Source organism: Colobus angolensis, unplaced genomic scaffold (genome assembly GCF_000951035.1).
Source record: "Colobus angolensis palliatus isolate OR3802 unplaced genomic scaffold, Cang.pa_1.0 Scaffold444, whole genome shotgun sequence".
NCBI classification, from domain to species: Eukaryota; Metazoa; Chordata; class Mammalia; order Primates; family Cercopithecidae; genus Colobus; species Colobus angolensis.
Genome location: NW_012117866.1, coordinates 1,819,323 through 1,837,826, shown reverse-complemented (window position 1 = coordinate 1,837,826; position 18,504 = coordinate 1,819,323). Strand labels below are relative to the sequence as shown.

The following is an 18,504-nucleotide window of genomic DNA, read 5'->3' as shown; positions in this document are numbered from 1 at the left end:
ATATATTTGCATATGGATATGGATATGTTTGTTTCATGTGCATATGTTTGTATAGAAAGGCATACACATAACTGGACAGAATGATGATATCACTTTATTTGGGATTAGTTTGCAGGGAGCAGAACTACCAGTGGTTTTATATGATTCTTTATAAATTCTTGTATATATAAAATGTTCTACCTACTTTTACAAACAGAAAAAAACAGTTTACAAAGTACACTTTAATCATACTGTATTCCTACTGATGGAGAAAGTGTCATAGTTAAATTTATAATGCTTCTCAAATATGATAATTTGTACTAATGGGAATAAAAAGAAAATGAACTTGGGCTTACAGTTGGCCTGAAGAGACCCTAATTTAGAGAACTTCAGTTTAATGAGCTCTGATCCCTGTGCAGCTGTCCCTTGTCATATAATCAGAAAAAATTAACAAGGTTCCTTTTTTTAGAGAAATTTGTTTAGTCCCTATTTTTTAAGCACATGGTGTCTAATAAATACTTGTTGCAGAGAAATGAACTAACACAGATTTCTAATCTTTAGAGTTTTTTGCCCCATGGAAGAATGTTCTAAGTATAGTAATTCTCAGCCTGAGGCCAAAGGCCTAAGAACTTGTGGCGTGGGTAGCATAGATCCTGGAGTCCAAGAGTGGGAGAGCCTGGAGCTCTAATATTCTAGGGCTAGAGATGAAGAGTGTCTCAGCTCGAAGAGAGAGAAAGAGAGGGACAGGCAGAGAGAGACAGACAGAGAGACAGAGAGAAAGAGAGGGACAGGGAGAAACAGAGACAGAGGCAAGGAGGGAGAGACAGAGACAAAACCAGGGAAAGAAAGAGAGAGACGAAGAGAGGGAGAGAGATGCAGAGAGACAGGGCCATGGATAGAGAGTGAGAGACAGAGATAGACACAGACAGACACACAGAGATAGAGATACACAGGGAGAGAGATGGAGAGAGAAAGAGAGAGAGGTAACTTTTTTCTCTGCTTTATGTCCTATCCTGGCCCCCAGCTGATTGGATAGTGCCAGTCCACATTGATGGTGGATCTTCCCCACTTAGTCCACCAACTCTCATGCCAATGCCTTCTGGAAACACCCTCACAGACACACCCAGAAGTAATGAACACGTTACTAGTTCTCTAAGTATCCCTTAATCCAGTCAAGTTGACACCTAAAATCAAGCATCATGAATCCACCCATCATCAACTTCGCACCCATAAGCATCTCCTTAAACCATACTTAATTTCCAAATGAAGATAAGAAAGTTACAACAGTTCCACCTAACATGATGTAACCATTCTGCACACAGCTGAAAATGCAGTAATCCCCTTCCCCGGAAGAGGAGATCAAGCCCTTGGGTGATACTGACTCTTCTCCTGATATCCCATCACTTAAATACCATGAGGTAAAATTAATAATACTTAAATACTGATAGAGAGGTAGTCAATAGAGTGGTTTATATATTATATGCACTTTTGTGGTTTCCATGTTGAGAATGTTCTCAAAGAAACAGGTTTGTGGTCAAAATTTCTAAGTCAATAACAAAGATACTCCAAGAACGCTCTCAACAGGAAAACACAAACCATCATATCATATACTGATATAAAGCCAATATACCTTATGTTATATAATAAAGGAATAAGAGAGGAATGAAAACAAAGATATTTGCTAAATACATGTATTTATTTATGTTTTATCTTGATACTAAATATATTTATATATACACACAGATGTATTCTTAACAAAATAGGGAGAAAATACTCGTGACAATGATAGTCCTCATTTCTGTAGCTGGCCACACCAGCCTCCTCTGGAAACACCCTCACAGACACATCCAAAAGTAATGCTTCAGCAGCTCTCTAGGTCTTCCTTAACCCAGTCAAGCTGACACCTAAAATTAACCATTACGAGCATCGTGGATTAGAAAACAGAACAGGTGGCCATGTTGTCAGGGGTCCATCCTAGCAACAAACATAGACAAGTCCTTCTTCTGAGGAGGGCTCAGGTCTGGACTCTCTAAAGGCTTCTCTGTTCTTATATCTCTGAAACCCAAATAGCTGGAAGTCTCTAGATCAGTGATCAAAGACAAATGCATGAAACCTCTGGCGCAGTTCCCTAAAGCAGAGCGGATCTCCCACATCTACACAAACCATGAAGCAATAACAACTTGTGAGTGGATTACTGTTGAGAAGAATGCCTTTGAAGAGTGAAAAGGATGTGATGAAAGAACATCCCTCCCACAGCACAAGCAGAAAGGAGACAGGATGGAAATGAAATCTCCATTCAGTAGGTGGAGGGCCCACTGACCCTTCTCTATAATAATAATGGCTCTAATACTGATTCATAAAGCCACAACTCTGGCCAAAAAAGATAAATAAGTTAAGTATGTGTGTGAGAAAAGAGAGGCTATAAAAACACAAAATTGGTTTGGGTTTTTATGTTGAGAGAGCATTGTTGAAGGAGTGATCTTTGTTGTTGATTCAGAAAATTTAACCACAAACATGTCCCTTTGAGAACATTCTCAACATGGAAACCGTGAAAGTACAGAAATGGAAACTGCTATCTATCTATCCATCCATCCATCTATCTGGCATCAATCTATATATCAACCTAGACATGTATATATCTATATATCCATCTATTTATCTGTCCATCCATCCACCTATCTATCATCTCTCTACATATCTGTCTGCCTATCATCCATCATCTATCTATATAATCTGTCTATCATCCATGCATCCATCTATCTATCCATCCATCTACCTATCCATCCATCCATCATCTATCTGTATAGCTGTTTGCCTGTCTATCTATCATCCATTGATCTATCATTTATCTACATATCTGCCTGTCTATATACCATCCATCCATCCATCCATCCATCCACCCATCTAGTCAGTTTATGGTTTTACATATAGCTTCATTTAAACAATGGGTAGCAAAGCAAACTACATGTGGCAAGACAGCTCTTGTCATATGTGCTGAGGGTCATGTGTGGCTTGCAGGTGAACAGGGGAAATGGGGCAAAGTGGTTGAAATAGGAGAGTTTGAGAAGGGCTAAGCTTTGGAGAAATGTGTCAGATGAGACTACAAAATTTGCTTGGACTGCAGTTCTTGGTGTGAATCCACAGAACCCCCCACTAACAAACTCAGAGCTAAGGAAATATGTTCACTGTGGCACTGGGGCATCCGTTTTTGTCCTTGGCATCTCCTTCCCGTCATTGAATACACAAACGAAAAATCATCTCCCCTCCTCCCTTTCCGTGTCATCCATCTTTTTCATGCTTGGTCCAAGAAACATCCAAAGACAGCAAGAGAGCTCATTTTACTGTTTTTAGCATTTGTTTGGCCCCATTTCACTAGTTCTACCTCTCAAAATGAGAACATGAGCTTATCAATTACATGTTGGAGGCAGAGAAAGCTGAAGCATGTTTTTCCATCAGAGACGTCATAATATGATTTGAAATTTGAGAGTCTAGAGTTACTATATGGGATTTCAAAATTTCTGACATGTATGACAAAAATTTTTCTTAAACGAATTACATCATAGTTATTGAATCTTCCCACATGCGATGAAAGAAAATAACAAAAATATTACTTATAACAAATTTGGGGAGTTAGCAGTAAAAAACAAAAAACATTACTTAAATAATATTTTTCAAAGGAGTAAGAAGAAAACTAGGAATTAAAGACTAAACTGATTCTAGATATTCTCATACAAGAGGACCTAGGATAATATTTGAGATAAAGTACACAACAGTATTATTAAAAAAAAAAAAGTTCACAAAATTTTCTAATACTTCAAACGTGTGGTTTGTAGATAGGAAATCAAAATGAGTTTGAGTTATCATTATTAGGTTCAGTGTTATTAAATGTGCTTCACACACTTATCTTTTACATTTGTATGGTGATGTCTCCAAAGCTAAGGATTTTATTAGGTAACTTTTTTTTTTTTTTTTTATTTCTAGCAAAGAAAAATGACAAATTTATGTAAGAGTCGAAGTTTGGATCTCAGAATAACTGGTCTGGGCCTTATTTTAAAAAGCAAAGAACATAAGCAAGGAAATGACACTTGATTCATTATTGACATTTGATTCATTATTGTAAATGTATATTACATTGGCTATGTACTTAATCAACTCCCACTCTGAATACCGGAATCTTGAGATAAAGTTGACAGATGACTAATATCAACTGGCTCTCCATTCATCAGGTGTGAAATATTACACAAACATACAGCAAAGCCCCTCAGGCTCTGGAAAGAAACTGCAAAATCCCTAAGGACTCCCAGAAACTAAAACAGTCATAAAAATTTAGAAGTCTAAGCAAGAACCTAAGTTTTATGTTAAGAGAAGGGGAAGGCCGGGCGCGGTGGCTCAAGCCTGTAATCCCAGCACTTTGGGAGGCTGAGACGGGCGGATCACGAGGTCAGGAGATCGAGACCATCCTGGCTAACACGGTGAAACCCCGTCTCTACTAAAAAATACAAAAAACTAGCCGGGCGAGGTGGCGGGCGCCTGTAGTCCCAGCTACTCGGGAGGCTGAGCCAGGAGAATGGCGTGAACCCAGGAGGCGGAGCTTGCAGTGAGCTGAGATCCGGCCACTGCACTCCAGCCCGGGCGGCAGAGCGAGACTCCGTCTCAAAAAAAAAAAAAAAGAGAAGGGGAAACTGTGAAAACACTATTTATTATCACAAATGGTAAATTTCTACTATGCCATAACATTTGGAGTTGATTTTAATAAAATAGAGATAGAAAGTAGGATCGATTAACACAAGTATTATACTAACCATTCTCTGTCAACTGATTATTACTGTAAAATTAGAAGGCTGTGCCCCTAAATTATAAAATCAATCTAATTTTGGACACTTCATTACTCTCTTCCAACATTGTATATTGAAACATGATGAGAAGTTGTAGTATAGATGGATCACTTCCTGATTGACTTCAAATATAATATTGTATTTGAAAACTGTATTGCAGGCTCGCTCCTAAAATAGAGAATTTTCACAGAACTTTCTATAGAACTCACTCCTAAAATGGAGGATTTAATAAGAATTTTATATAGAAAAAATTCTTCTCATAAGCAAGCTATCTCACATGCAGTATAAACTAAGGAACTGCTATACTTATTAAGTGATTGTCAGTAAGGCAGCGGAAGCACAGACAGGAAAATATGGCAGGAAATTCATGGACCTTAATTTAAAACTCTATAAAGAAGAAAAAAAAACTTGCTGCCAGGCAGCAGACGTTTTTGCTTCCTCTGGAATCTTGGGTAGATTAACTGGAGAAAATCTTTTAACAGGTATTAGGCTTTACCCTATTTGAGGATATAAACTCAATAGAACAAGGCTAAAGTTTGTGAAACCCCAGACAGGGTTAAAGATCTGAAACTGCCTTTGCAAAAACAGTGAGAAAATTACGACAGTGAAAGAGATGTGACCTAACCAACTCCTTTTTGCCTTTAACCTGCAGACTGCTCTGGTTCATTCCTGAACACAGACTGAGCTAACTATAGGAGGAATTTACAGTGTTAACGTGGAAACAAAAATGGTAACAGCCTTTTCCGGAAACAAATCCCATTCGTGCCTGGGGACCACATCACCTCTGTAGGACAACACATTTGCCACAGGTTTAGAAAGTATGGCTCAGAAGTCCTGCAGTCAGAGGCCACAGATTCTCAACCTCCCCAGATGGTCCTAGGGATACGGTCACTATTGGAATGCCTAAGATTGAAATTCAAGATGCTTTTTAGACCCTGTGATCTGATGCACCAGCTGGTGCCATGCAGATCAGGAATCTGCCTCAACCAGTTCTGTAATCTAATCCAGGCACAGAAGACAGCAAGAAGAACCCACTTTGGGCCCCTATTATTTCATCTCCAACCCGACCAATCAGCATTCCCCACTTCCTAACCCCCTACCTGCCTTAAAAAAAAACTCTGTCTCCAAATGTACAGAGAGAGTGATTTGAGTAATAAAACTCTGGTCTTCCATTGAACTGTGCATTCAATTCTTTCTCTATTTCTGTCTTGATAAACAAGCTCTACCTGTGCAAGGAGAATCCATTGGGGGGTCACAGACCATTTTTTATATTGGTGTCAGTTATTGGCTAAATCATATCAGAAAGTTGTTTTTTGCCTATGTGACTGAAATCCAAATGTATATAATTTTTATCAGTATTGTATTAATATGGCATTGCAACCATTTTTTTTCATCCATGTATTCAGCAGTTATTTACTAAACATCTACTAAGGCACGCTGTGCATTGTAGGGATACAATAGTGTTAGAGGGGTTTGAACGAGAGCGACTCCATCTTGAGTGAGGGCTAGGAAAATGAGGCTGGAACTTGCTGGGCTGCATTCCCAGAAAGTTAGATGTTCCTAGCCTCCAGATGCTTACGGTTAAGGGAACAGATTAACAATGTTTAGTAAACAGACCCAGAATTGGGAGTGTCCTAACACCCTGATATCTTGAGAACAGAGGCATTCCTAATTTTGCTTTAAATTTAATAATATCGATTCCTGTAAAATATAGCAATTAAGAAAATTAATCCTTTATCACAAACCCTTGTAGCAGAGCACATCACCCCATGATCTTTTTTTATCCTATATATAAATAAGTACTGTACCTAGAGTGGACGCGTTCTCCTCTTACCTTAGGAAACGCCCTACTCTGTCTATGGAGTAGCTGTACTTTCACCACTTTACTTTCTTAACAAACTTTGTACTGTGGACTCACCCTGAATTCTTTATTGCACAAGATCCAGGAACCCTGTCTTGGGGTCTGGCTCGGGACCCCTTTCCTGTAACAGTAGGATGCACTGCATGGTCTTGCCTTCATAGAGCTTTGCAATGTATTTGCAAAGTCAGATCTTATTCAAAGAATCAATATTGGACAAATAATCATACAAGAAATAGTATGCAAATGCAACAAGAGTGCCTGGAGCATGGAGTGGGCACTACTTAGCCAAAGAGAGGAAGGAAGCCTACTGGAAGGAGGAGTTGGCTGGGGAGGTGGCCCTGAGGGGAAGACAGCCTGGGTAGTAGGACAGGTTTTAAGACAAGTTGCCTGATGGGGAAAAAGAAAGCCAGGGGGAGGCAGATGCAGGGAGGACCTGAGAGTAGGAAGAAAGGTAGGAGGCAGACAATGGAGACCCACCCAGGCCTGGTTCTGAAATTCCACCTTCCTTCCAATGGGAAGCCATCAAAGCATTCCAATAGGGCCAGTGGCAGGGTTAGGTCTGGGTTTTGAGAAGGTGTCTCTGACTGCTTGTGATGAGAGAGACCTTGATGGATGCAGGCAGATTACCAGGAGGCCAGAGTGTTGCACACCTAAGAGATGAAGATGACTCAGCCCAAGGTGTCCAAAATACAGATACAGACACAGGTACATGTGAAGAGACAGCTAAGAAACAAATGAAAGACGGCTCAGATTGTTTGCATTAAATATCTTTGAGTCTAAAAATAATTTCTTCCACTAAAATCCGTGCATCTCTTAGTTGTGGTGGTCACTGGTAGTTGTAGTGGTGGTGGTGTGGATCCCATGGCTAGACGGTGTAGAATACAGTGGAGAGAGAGGTGTATACATACATATGCATATATCACTTTTTTTTTTACATCAGTACACTAAAAAAGGACAAGAATACATCACCCCACAATATGCCTCTTTGGCATAAGAATTACTTTGAGTAATTGCAGACACAGGAGAAGCTCTTTTTTTTTTTTTTTTTTGAGAGGGAGTCTGGCTCTGTCACCCAGGCTGCAGTGCAGTGGCCCGATCTCAGCTCACTGCAAGCTCCGCCTCCTGGGTTTATGCCATTCTCCTGCCTCAGCCTCCCAAGTAGCTGGGACTACAGGCGCCAGCCACCTCGCCCGGCTAGCTTTTTGTGTATTTTTTAGTAGAGACAGGGTTTCACCGTGTTAGCCAGGATGGTCTCGAACTCCTGACCTCGTGATCCGCCCATCTTGGCCTCCCAAAGTGCTGGGATTACAGGCTTGAAGCTCTTAAAACAGAGTAGAAGTTACTGTTTTCTAAGAGAGATTTACATCTGTAAAAGAAATCTGCATTTGTAAGGGTTTCTCCTTCGTGGTACTGGAAGAGAAGGAAGGCTGAATCACTAAAAACTCTTAAGGTTGGAGAAGGCACCAACTGAAATCTGCATAGCCAACCTTACCCTAGTTTACCATACCTTTCCCGGTTACTTCTCCATAACTGCCCCTTCCCACACCTTTCTCTCTTTCACTTCTTTGAGATGTAGTCAATATTCCTTGGATATTGCCCAGATATACAGGAGGTATCCATGTGAATAAACTTCTGTTTTCTCTTGTTTATCTGCCTTTTGTTACAAGGGTCTGTCCTAGATAAGAACTCAGAAAGGGTAGAGGAAAAATTACTTTTTCCTTCGCTATGCAATAATTAAGCTAAAGAAATCATGCCTAAGATACAGGAGAGGTTATCCACAGACCTTATCCAGTCTTTAGGTAAACACCTTAATATCTTTCAGCTTCACTGTTGCCTTCTGTTATAAAACAGAACAGGTAGAGAAAGCAGTGGTTGTCATTGTTTTTAGTAACAGGAACTTCTGTCCATAAGAATGTCTAATAGAGATGAAAATCAGCGTTGTTCTTACAGAAGTGAGTGGAATTAAATCTCTGGCCATTCCCCCCAGGGCTGAAGAAGCTCCCAGGAGCAGCCTGAGGAACCCTGAGGGTTCCAACGGGAGCAGTTTGCCAAGCACCGCACATAAAGTCAAGCATTCTAAGTGCTTTCACTAGAATGGATGTAAAGATAGCAAATTAAGTGTTTGGCTGGAGTGTCTGTAAGATGTCTTCTTATAAATGCAATGTTTTCTTCCTTAGGCACTTCTACACACTATGTTTTAAAACGTATAACAAAGTTATTCTCAATTCTGAAGCCAGGGTGGACTTGCCGAGAAAAAGCAAGACAGGCTTTGTTGCTCTTGCACTAATTCACAGGTCCACAGAGCCATAGCACCTGTGTTAATCCTGATTCTGCAAACCGTGCAGAGACAAACACAGAATGGGAAGTGTGAAATCCACCACTATGTCTATAAACCCTGACACAACTCTAGAGATTGTATTCAGTAGTGATCGTCATGTGTACCCTGTCTTGGGTAAAAGTAGAAGTTGAGCAGTTTGGAGGGTGGTACAGGTATTACCAAAGACAAGTTCTAAATGCACTTCTTGACAAAAATCTCCCACGTGCTGAATGCTACATAAAGAAGCAACATGCAAAAGAAACATTGCAGCTTCCACACTTATTTTATAAACATAGTCATGTACTACATAATGATGTTTTGGGTAACGATGAATCATATATACAATGGTAGTCCTATAAGATTATAATTCCATATTTTTACGGTACCTTCTATGTTTAGATACACAAATAATTACCATTGTGTTACAACTGCCTGCAGTATTCAGTACGGTCGGTCACATGCTGCCCAGGTTTTTAGTGTAGGAGCAATAGGCCCTACCATACAGCCTGCGTGTATAGTAGCTTTGTGTGAGTACACTCTATTATGTTCACACAGTGACACAATCACCCATCAGTGCATTTCTCAGAACGTATCCCCGTCATCCAGCGATGTGTGACTGTATCATGTAACAAAGCAACAGGAATTTGAAAATGCCTTTGCAAAAATTATAACAGTGAGAGAAATCTAACATAACTGGTTCCATCTTGCTTGTAATGTCACAAGCTAACTTCCCTTGCTCATTTGTGGGTAGGCCAAACCAACTATGGGAGGATTTTAGTTCACAGTTCAACATTAAAGCAACGATGACAACAGTCCCTCCTACCCCAACTACCCCTCCTTGTTTGGGGACCAAAACCACCTTTGTAAAACCAATGAATGGTCCCAAGGTTACACTTGTGGGAGAGACCTGCATTCTGCTAAGACCTACACATAATTGCATGATAACTAGTCATTGCTTCCTAACCTGCTTACTGCTCAGGAGTCATGGAGCTGGTGGTCACAAGATGTGTAACTTCCCTAATTGCCCCTATAGACAACACCACGATTGTAAAACCTAAGCTTGGTATGTAAAATATTTTTCAGATTTTGCATTCTGGTGGAACAAGTGATGTCACCCGGACCAGTGACCCCCATGCAGGAACCGACCTGGCGCACAAAGACAGTTTTGATACCTCTGCGATTTCTTCGCGGATGGTACCAATCAGCCTTTCCCATTCTCTAGCTTCTTGCCTGCCAAACTGTCCTGAAAAATTCCAGCCTCCACACGAGGTCAGGAGTTCAAGACCAGCCTGGCCAATATGGTGAAACCCCATCTCTACTAAAAATACAAAAATTAGCTGGGCATGGTAGCGCTTGCCTGTAATCCCAGTTACTCAGGAGGCTGAGGCAGAAGAATTGCTTGAACCCAGAAGGCGGAGGTTGCAGTGAGCCGAGATCACTCCACTGCACTCCAGACTGGGCGACGGAGTGAGAGTCTGTCTCAAAAAGAAAAAAAAAAAAAATTATGTTTTCCTATTATTACTAAACCTTTTCCATGGAGGGGAAAAAATCAGGAAAACTACAGACAATGTAAGTGTTTTCCTGACAATCTCCAAAGTCTTCATCCATTTACGGGAGGGAGAGAGTTTAATACTCTGTATGTAAGAACCCTGAAATCTGAATTGTGAAGCACATTAAAATACCTCTATGAGGATGGCTTTATGCTAGTAAGATAGAATGGACACTGTTATTAGATATTTAGAACAAATATTTCAACCCCCACTGCAACACTCCCACTTTATCTCAGAACATTAAGAAAGGATAATGAATGCTGTATTGGTTTATCATGAATTAATCATGAACCCTTTCAGCTGCATAGTTTTAATTAGCTACTGCATCTGTCATTTTTTTTCAGAGCCCTTCTAGCTGGGTCTAAAGAATGTCAATCTCTCCTGTAGACTAAAATGACCAAAAAAAAAAAAAAGGTACTTAAAGTATTTCCCTGCAAAATGTACAGTTTCCAGAGGAATAAAAATAAATAAATAAAAATAAAACCCTACTTAGCCAGTGCTAAAGACTTTGAAAGCGAGGTCAGAAATTCATGCCAGCCCATGTATTATCAATGACTTTAGAAAATAAATTATTCTTTAAAACGCCCAGAAAGTTTGTTTCTGAAACAGAAAAAAGGAACACACAATCCTTTTAAAGAACAAATTACAGAAATTATAATGGAAAATGAATCTGCTAAGCTGCTCAGTGTTAGGAATGAATGTAAGCTGAGGCTTTAAGCCTCCACGGATGTTGCTTTCAGACGGAGAATCCTCTGTGACGGGGTTTAAATTTAATAGAAAGAAAAATCCTAAAAGGTCATGGTCCTTTTGTTCTCTTTATTTCTTATTCTGACTCATATCCCTCAAAGTAAAAGACCATTGACTATCCTAGGAAGAAAGAGAAGATTAAGTTAAATCCTCTTGTTGCGGTGAGCAGGGTTTGTCGCCCTCAGCACGACACTTCAGATTTGTGAGGAACTGTGGGTGCACTGTGGGATGGTGAGCGGCACACATGCGCCCCACTCCAAAATTCTCACGACCAAAAATGTCTCCAGACTTTACCAAATTCTCCCTGAAGGGCAAAGTCTACCCTGACACATAACTACTACCATCCATAACCCCTGAAACTGCCTGTTGAAAATCATTAAATTACCCTGCAAGCCCACGTTCAGCTCCCATCGCCCTGGCTGGCAGGATTATCCAGGTTTTCACCACATTTTCCCAAAACAGGGGCCGTCTCTTACCTTTTATAAGCACCCTATGAAACTGCCGCTCATCCCCCGTACCCCCTTTTTTTTTCTTTTTGAGACGGAGTGTTGCTCCATAGCCCATGCTGGAGTGCAGTGGTGCGATCTCAGCTCACTGCAACCCCGGCCTCCCGGGTTCAAGGGATTCTCCTGCCTCAGCCTCCCGAGTAGCTGGGACTACAGATGCATGGCACAACGCTGGGCTAATTTTTGTATTTTTAGTAGAAACGGGGTTTCACCATGTTGGCCAGACTGGTCCCAAACTCCTGACCTCAGGCGATCCGCCCGCCTCAGCCTACGAAAGTGCTGAGATTACAGGCCTGAGCCACCAGGCCCAGCGTCTTTAAGTCACTTTTTACAAAGGAGGAAACTAAGGCATGCAGAGATGAAATATTCTCCTGGGAACACACTGCCAGCTTGGGATGGGATGGAATCCCCAGCCCCAGGGTCTCTGAGTTTGGAAGTCTTTTCACACTGATTTGAACCAACTATCTCCTCCGAAAGCATCTTCCTGCCCATTTCTTTGAGCCAGCTGCTGTGGGGCACCATGAATGCTCTGAATGGCCAAATATTGTGCCCCCTGGTGTTCCGATAGCATAGTGCCATAGTGGTGCAGACATGTCCAAGAACAGATGTGAAATAACAGGGATTTTTCCCCGCAGGGGCTTTTAAAACTATGTTTCCCTCATCCACCCTAAAGACTTTCACCATGCACACTCACCTCCCACCAGCGAAAAGAGCTCTTCCTGCAGGGAGGGACCATGCTCTGCCCCTCAGGCCTCACCTCCACCAGGGGGAGGAGCTCCTCCTGCAGGGAGGGACCTGGGTATGCCCTCAGCCCTTGCCTCCACCAGGCGGAGGAGCTCTTCCTGAGGGGAGGGACCCCGTTCTGTCCCTCAGGTGTTGCTGCAGCTGATCAGCTAAGAACAGGTATACTGCGAGCCTTCCCACTGTGCCATGTTTCTGTACCTTTGCTGATTGAACTAGAGCCAACTCAAGGGTCCAGGGGATGCATTAAATAATTTGTAAGCCCTCATCCCTATATTCCTCTAGACTTGCCACATAACAGGCCACTTGCTTATGCTCATCAGATTATGCACGCTGCCCCCATTGGCCCAGCACAGTCTTTCTCTATAAAAATATATTTGCCCCACAGATGCTCCCCTTTGACCTTTTGATGGAAAGTTCTTTCTGAATGAAAGATAGCTGCAATAGCACCATGTGCATGTCATGCCTGCAATATCAGAATGCCCTGAACACCATTATGAAGGTCACCGCATACCACTATTTGACTTAGATCACACAGTCCGGGTGAGTCAAATATGTGAGTATCAGGGTGAAGATACAAACACATGCACCTCTCATACTTACACTATGAACAGCTGAAGATGATCTTGCGCCATTGTCCTCAGGAAGATCTTAATTTACTGAGATGACTGTGTGCAGGTTCAGCAACTGAAGGGCTCTTAGTAGAGTCAAACCAAGGGCATCGGGTTCTTCCTGTGAATTAATTCAAAAGATGAATAATCACATGCTGGGTAATCATATATTGACATAATTAAATTACATGAGCACTTTTATTTCTTTGTTTTTGCTTTTTGTTTTGTTTTGTTTTGAGACGGGGTCTCACTTTATTGCCCAGACAGCAGTGTGATCATGGCTCGCTGCAGCCTTGACTTCCCAGGCTAAAGTAATCCTCCCACCTCAGCTTCCCAAGTAGCTGGGACTACAGGTGTACCACCACAGCTGGCTAATTTTTGTAGAGATAGGTTTCCACTATATTGTCCAGGCTGGTCTTAAACTCTTGGGCTAAACAGAGCCTCAGCCTGACAAAGTGTTGGGATTATAGGTGTGAGCCACTGTGCCCAGCCTCATGAGTTCTTTCTTTGCTACAGCAGGGGTTCCCAAACCCCAGGCCTCTTAGGAATCACACTGCACAGCAGGAAGTAAATGGCAGGTGAGCCAAGCTGCATCTCTATTTACAGTCATTCTCCATCACTCACGTTACTGTCTGAGCTCCACCTCCTGTCTTGTACAACTGGTAGATCAGCCAGGGCATTAGATTCTGATAGGAGCACAAAACCTATTGTGAACTGCGCATGTGAGGGATCTAGGTTGTGTGTTCCTCAGGAGAATCTAATGCCTGATGATCTGTCACTGTCTCCCATCACCGCCAGATGGGACCGTCCAGTTGCAGGAAAACAAGCTCAAGTCTCTCACTGATTCCACATTATGGTGAGCTGTAGAATTACTTCATTATATATTACAATGTAATAATAATAGAAATAAAGTACACAATAAATGTGACACACTTGAATCATCCCAAAACCATACCCCCCCCCGTCCATGGAAAAATTGTCTTCCACAAAAATGGTCCCTCATGCCAAAAAGGCTGGGGACTGCTGGTCTAAAGGATTTCTCTCCCCACTTTTCTTCTTCCCACTCTCTGCCTACCTCCTACCCATCCTCACGTCTCGGCTTACACCACTGCCGCAAGGAAGCCCTCCATCACTACCCTGTATGAAGCAGGCTCCCCCACTGTTGACTATCATAGCACCTCTTTTCCCCCAGATAGCAATTATTACTACTTGTATAATAATTGATTCATTTATTTCCTGATTTATTCAGGTGACAACTGTCCTTTCCACAGCTCTAAGGATCAAGAAGGCAGAGACCACATCTCATTTGTTCACCATAGCAAACACTCAGTAGCTATTTTCTGAATAGGGCTAGATTCACACAAACAATGGCCCACAAGAAAAATCTGTCCTGATACCTGTTTTCATAGAAGGCTTACATGCTTAAATGGTTGAAAAAGGATATTATTTTGAGATATGTGAAAAGTATATAAGACTCAAATTTCAGTGTCTGTAATACAAAGTGTATCAGAACACAGCTGCCTCCACTCCCTTACTGCTTTTGTGCTACAATATCAGAGTTGAGTAGTTGTGACAGATACTATTTGCCCCTCAAAGCTGGAAATATTTATTTACTATCTAACCCTTTGCAGAAACAATTTTTTGACCTCTGATACAAAGTCCTAGAAATGAGTAGAAAATGGTCTCAGAAGAAAGCCAAGAAGATAGCTTTGAACCTATTGAAGACTTTTCCTTTAACTTGTTGACATTTAGACCAAAAATCTAGTATATGCCTTAAACTATTTATTAATGTATAAATCTATTGTTTATGCTTTGAAATATGAAGTATAATCCCACCTGGTAAAAAAAAATCACAAGAGAACATCACATTAGAGAAAAATTACTATTCCATATAGATTTTTGTAAATGTGGATTTTGCTTTATTGAAGTTAGGCTTCTAGCAACAATTTCTGAGGTTCAATCAAAGTCTCAGAAATGTTATTTTTTCCCCCAGAGATGGCATTTGAAACTGTAATCAATCTTCCAGCATGGCTTTTCATGTTAGATTCTTGTTGAAATGGAATAGTGTGCTGTCAACGTTGATCCTTAACCTCCCACTGCAAGAATGACAAAACCACTGGGCAGGGTCTCCCCATCTGCTCATTCACCATGACATCATCAGGCAAGACTAAGATTGCATGGATGTGGGTTTGAACAATTGGGTGTCTCTCTTTGCGAGGTAAGAAAGGTCATTATTTTCCTTTTTTTTGTCCCCGCCTTTTATTTACAGAAAATAGATTTTAAGGTATCAGCATGGAAGCTCTTTGACCCACACTTGATACTCAGTGTTTACCAACCCCCCAGTGAGAAATGAAGACAAAGAACATATCTGAAGGGATTAAGTCACAATGCCTATCACAGTGGTACTGCCATGAAGAGCCTATACTTACTACGAAACAGCACAATGGAAAATCTAAAGGTCCACGTTCCAAGGACATTTTTCAAATTAGTATTAGATGGATTCTCACCCAGGAGTAATTTTACCCCACTAGGAACAGAAGATGATATGGAGACACAGGTTTGGTTGTTGCAATTTGGGGGATGCTAATGGTATCCAATAGGCAGAGGGCAGGAATTCTGGTAAATATCTTATAATGCACAAGGCAGCCCCCACCACAAAGAACTATACAGCCCAGTGCTCACCCTCAATCAATAAAGCATGGTCTTCTCCCAAGTGTCAATAGTGCCAAGGTTTAGGAATGCTGTGTTAGATCACTCATCCAATGCTCATTAAAGTGGGCGTGGCCACAAGCACAGGCAAATAGGTTTTAGGAGTGGAGGGAAATGGTACCCAGCTGACTCAAACAATTCACTAGTAACTATGGTGATTCCTCTGTTACTATCACAAGTTATATGAAAATAAGTCTCCTCTGATAAAATATACAATCCAAACTATAGTCACAGAGCAAGAAGATAGGTTAAGCCTGTTTTATTATGAGGAACCTACATTCTGATTTGTGTGTTCAAAAATAATAAGTATGCATCTTTATCCCCTTGAGTCTCTGTTTATCTATAATCCTCATAACTGTCATTTGCTTGGCCATTTTTCTCATTTGCATGTCCCCTTCTAATGAAATTCCAGTTGTACAAGACTGAAAATGATAATGATCTAAGAATGGCAATGGAGTTTGCCATCCATTGTCTGTAATTCTGAGACACAAAAAGTCCTGAAAACCAAATGACTTTTGTAATGCTCATTTTGTTGTATTGAGCATCAAAACCCAGACTCAATCAACTTGAGGCATCAGTCTTTTCTCAGTCTATCGGCTTCTGATGTTCATTACTATTGTGTTACTTTGTTGTGACTTCAGGTTTAATGGCACGGGTTTAATTTTGACTGTGAAAATGTCAAAAAGAGTTAAAGGCATCCTATGTTCAACAGTGAGAAGAAGAAGAGAATGTATTTGTCCTTAGCCATAGCCCAGGCAGTGTAGTTATTAAAGAAGACTGACTGTAGTATATTTAGGAAGACAGGAAATAAGTGGAAAGGTTAGTTGTTGAAATTTGACTGATTGGTTTGTCATAGGGTAAACCACATTCCAGTGTGTCCAGGACCGATGAGGTCCAGTTTTCAAACAGGAACAGTCTCAGGCAAACTAGGATGAGTCATTTATCCTACTTTCTTGTGAAAGCTTCCAGAACATTCCATGTAGAAGTAAACACTGAAAACCAGTGTGAATATTCCAGAGATTGACTGAAGGAATTTACAAGGGTAAATGGTAATCCAGGGTGAAAAAGTATATTTTGAAGAGGAAGATATAGAATATGGTGCCAAGGAATTTGCACAGAGAACATCCTTGGCGGGTGCTGTGGTAGGAACTTAGATGTCAAGGGAAGACCCAAGTCTTCCTCCCCCAGCTGCTGCTGGTAGTTTTGATGGCTGACACACTTAGCAAAGTCTGTCTCTGGAAATCGGCCTCGGTCAAAGAGAACTGCCTTTTCCAAGGAGATAGCATCTCCTTGCCTCAAGGTGGGAAACCTCTGAGGGACCTTCCTGGCTCCAGAGCTCCCTCTGAAATGAGCTGAGGTCTTTGTTGCAACAGCTGTGCTACTCAACTCCTCCCTTGGACTCAATTTCCTTTCCTCACTCCCCTGAAAGTGTTGACCCCAAGAATACGCTCCCCATAAAAAATCTACTGAGCACTTCAGAATCTGTTTCCCATGACTTGACCTAAGACGATATCTGATTTTTTAAAAAACAGTTTATTCCCAAAAATATTTATGATGCTGATCAAACAGCCTCATCCTGCTGATCAAATAGCCCACCTTGCTACTAAGCTATAATCCTAGAGAAACTCTAATGTATAGGAGCACTCTTGACGTAAGTGACTCCATCTTAGGAGAAGATTCCATCTTGCTTTTCAGAAGGTATCCTCCCAATAGGACCAGATGTTCGCCCAATCAATACAGACTGCACCCAACCAGATGAGGTTGTAACCCTTTACTGTCACCCCTCACCAGAGGACTCAGGGGGATAAAAGAGCAGGACTTCACCTGTTCCACATGACCACCTCACTAGACCCCGTGTTACTGTCACTTGTGGTCACCTCCATGCACCTGCCACTGAACCCTCTGCCCAAATCAAGGCCTCTTCTTTACAAGACGTGGGTGATCATCCAGACCAGCCCAGGACACTCTCCTTGTCCACATCACTCTTCGTGGACTGGTTCATTAACTCCTTTTCCTATCCCCTTTCTGTGGATGTTAAATGTTACTTTGTGTGTTGTGGAATGTTTAATCTAGAACATTTATATACTGATTAAGTATACTGCCATGTTTGGTATGCAACATTGACTGTTGTAAATTGGCTTGAGCCTGTGTGTCCCTGCCTCTGGCTACCAAGTGAATGGGAAGTACTAAGAAGTAACAAGGAGTACTTAGTACTAAGGAGAATTGGCTCTTGTGGCTTTTATGACTGAATAAACATTGTCACAAGTTCAATCTTGTGGAAAGACACAAATATGTGCAGACCTTGTTGTCCAATCTTGTGCCATTCACAACATCTACCAAAAGCCAACAGGAGGGAGGTCTGTAAGCCTGGATTGACAGTTCTTTGTTGTGTCAACACTCAAAGGCAAACACAAAGTAAAGTTATCAGCAACTGGAAAAAGCCAACATCCACGATGATGGAAATGTTAACTCAAGTTACCTATTCATCACCATGTAAACAGGAATTTCCTGAGAAACATTTTTTGAGTAATCTAATAACAAGCATACCAGTAGCAGACAATCGGGGCTAACAGAAAAAGTATAAAATAATATAGTTTCTGGAGTATCCTCCCTCCTTCAGACTTCATTAAAAATGAAATGTTTCAGGT

At 41.3% G+C, this 18,504-nt stretch overlaps 1 protein-coding gene across 1 annotated transcript in view; it reads right to left on the bottom strand.

Annotated features, from left to right (window-relative positions):
* STS (steroid sulfatase (microsomal), isozyme S) overlaps positions 1–18,504 on the bottom strand; it is a 206,365-nt gene that overhangs the window by 150,313 nt on the left and 37,548 nt on the right. The window contains exon 2 of the mRNA XM_011957508.1: positions 13,140–13,268. Within this exon, the coding sequence (XP_011812898.1) occupies positions 13,140–13,171 (32 nt within the window). The 5' untranslated portion in view covers positions 13,172–13,268. The remainder of the gene's footprint in view (positions 1–13,139; positions 13,269–18,504) is intronic.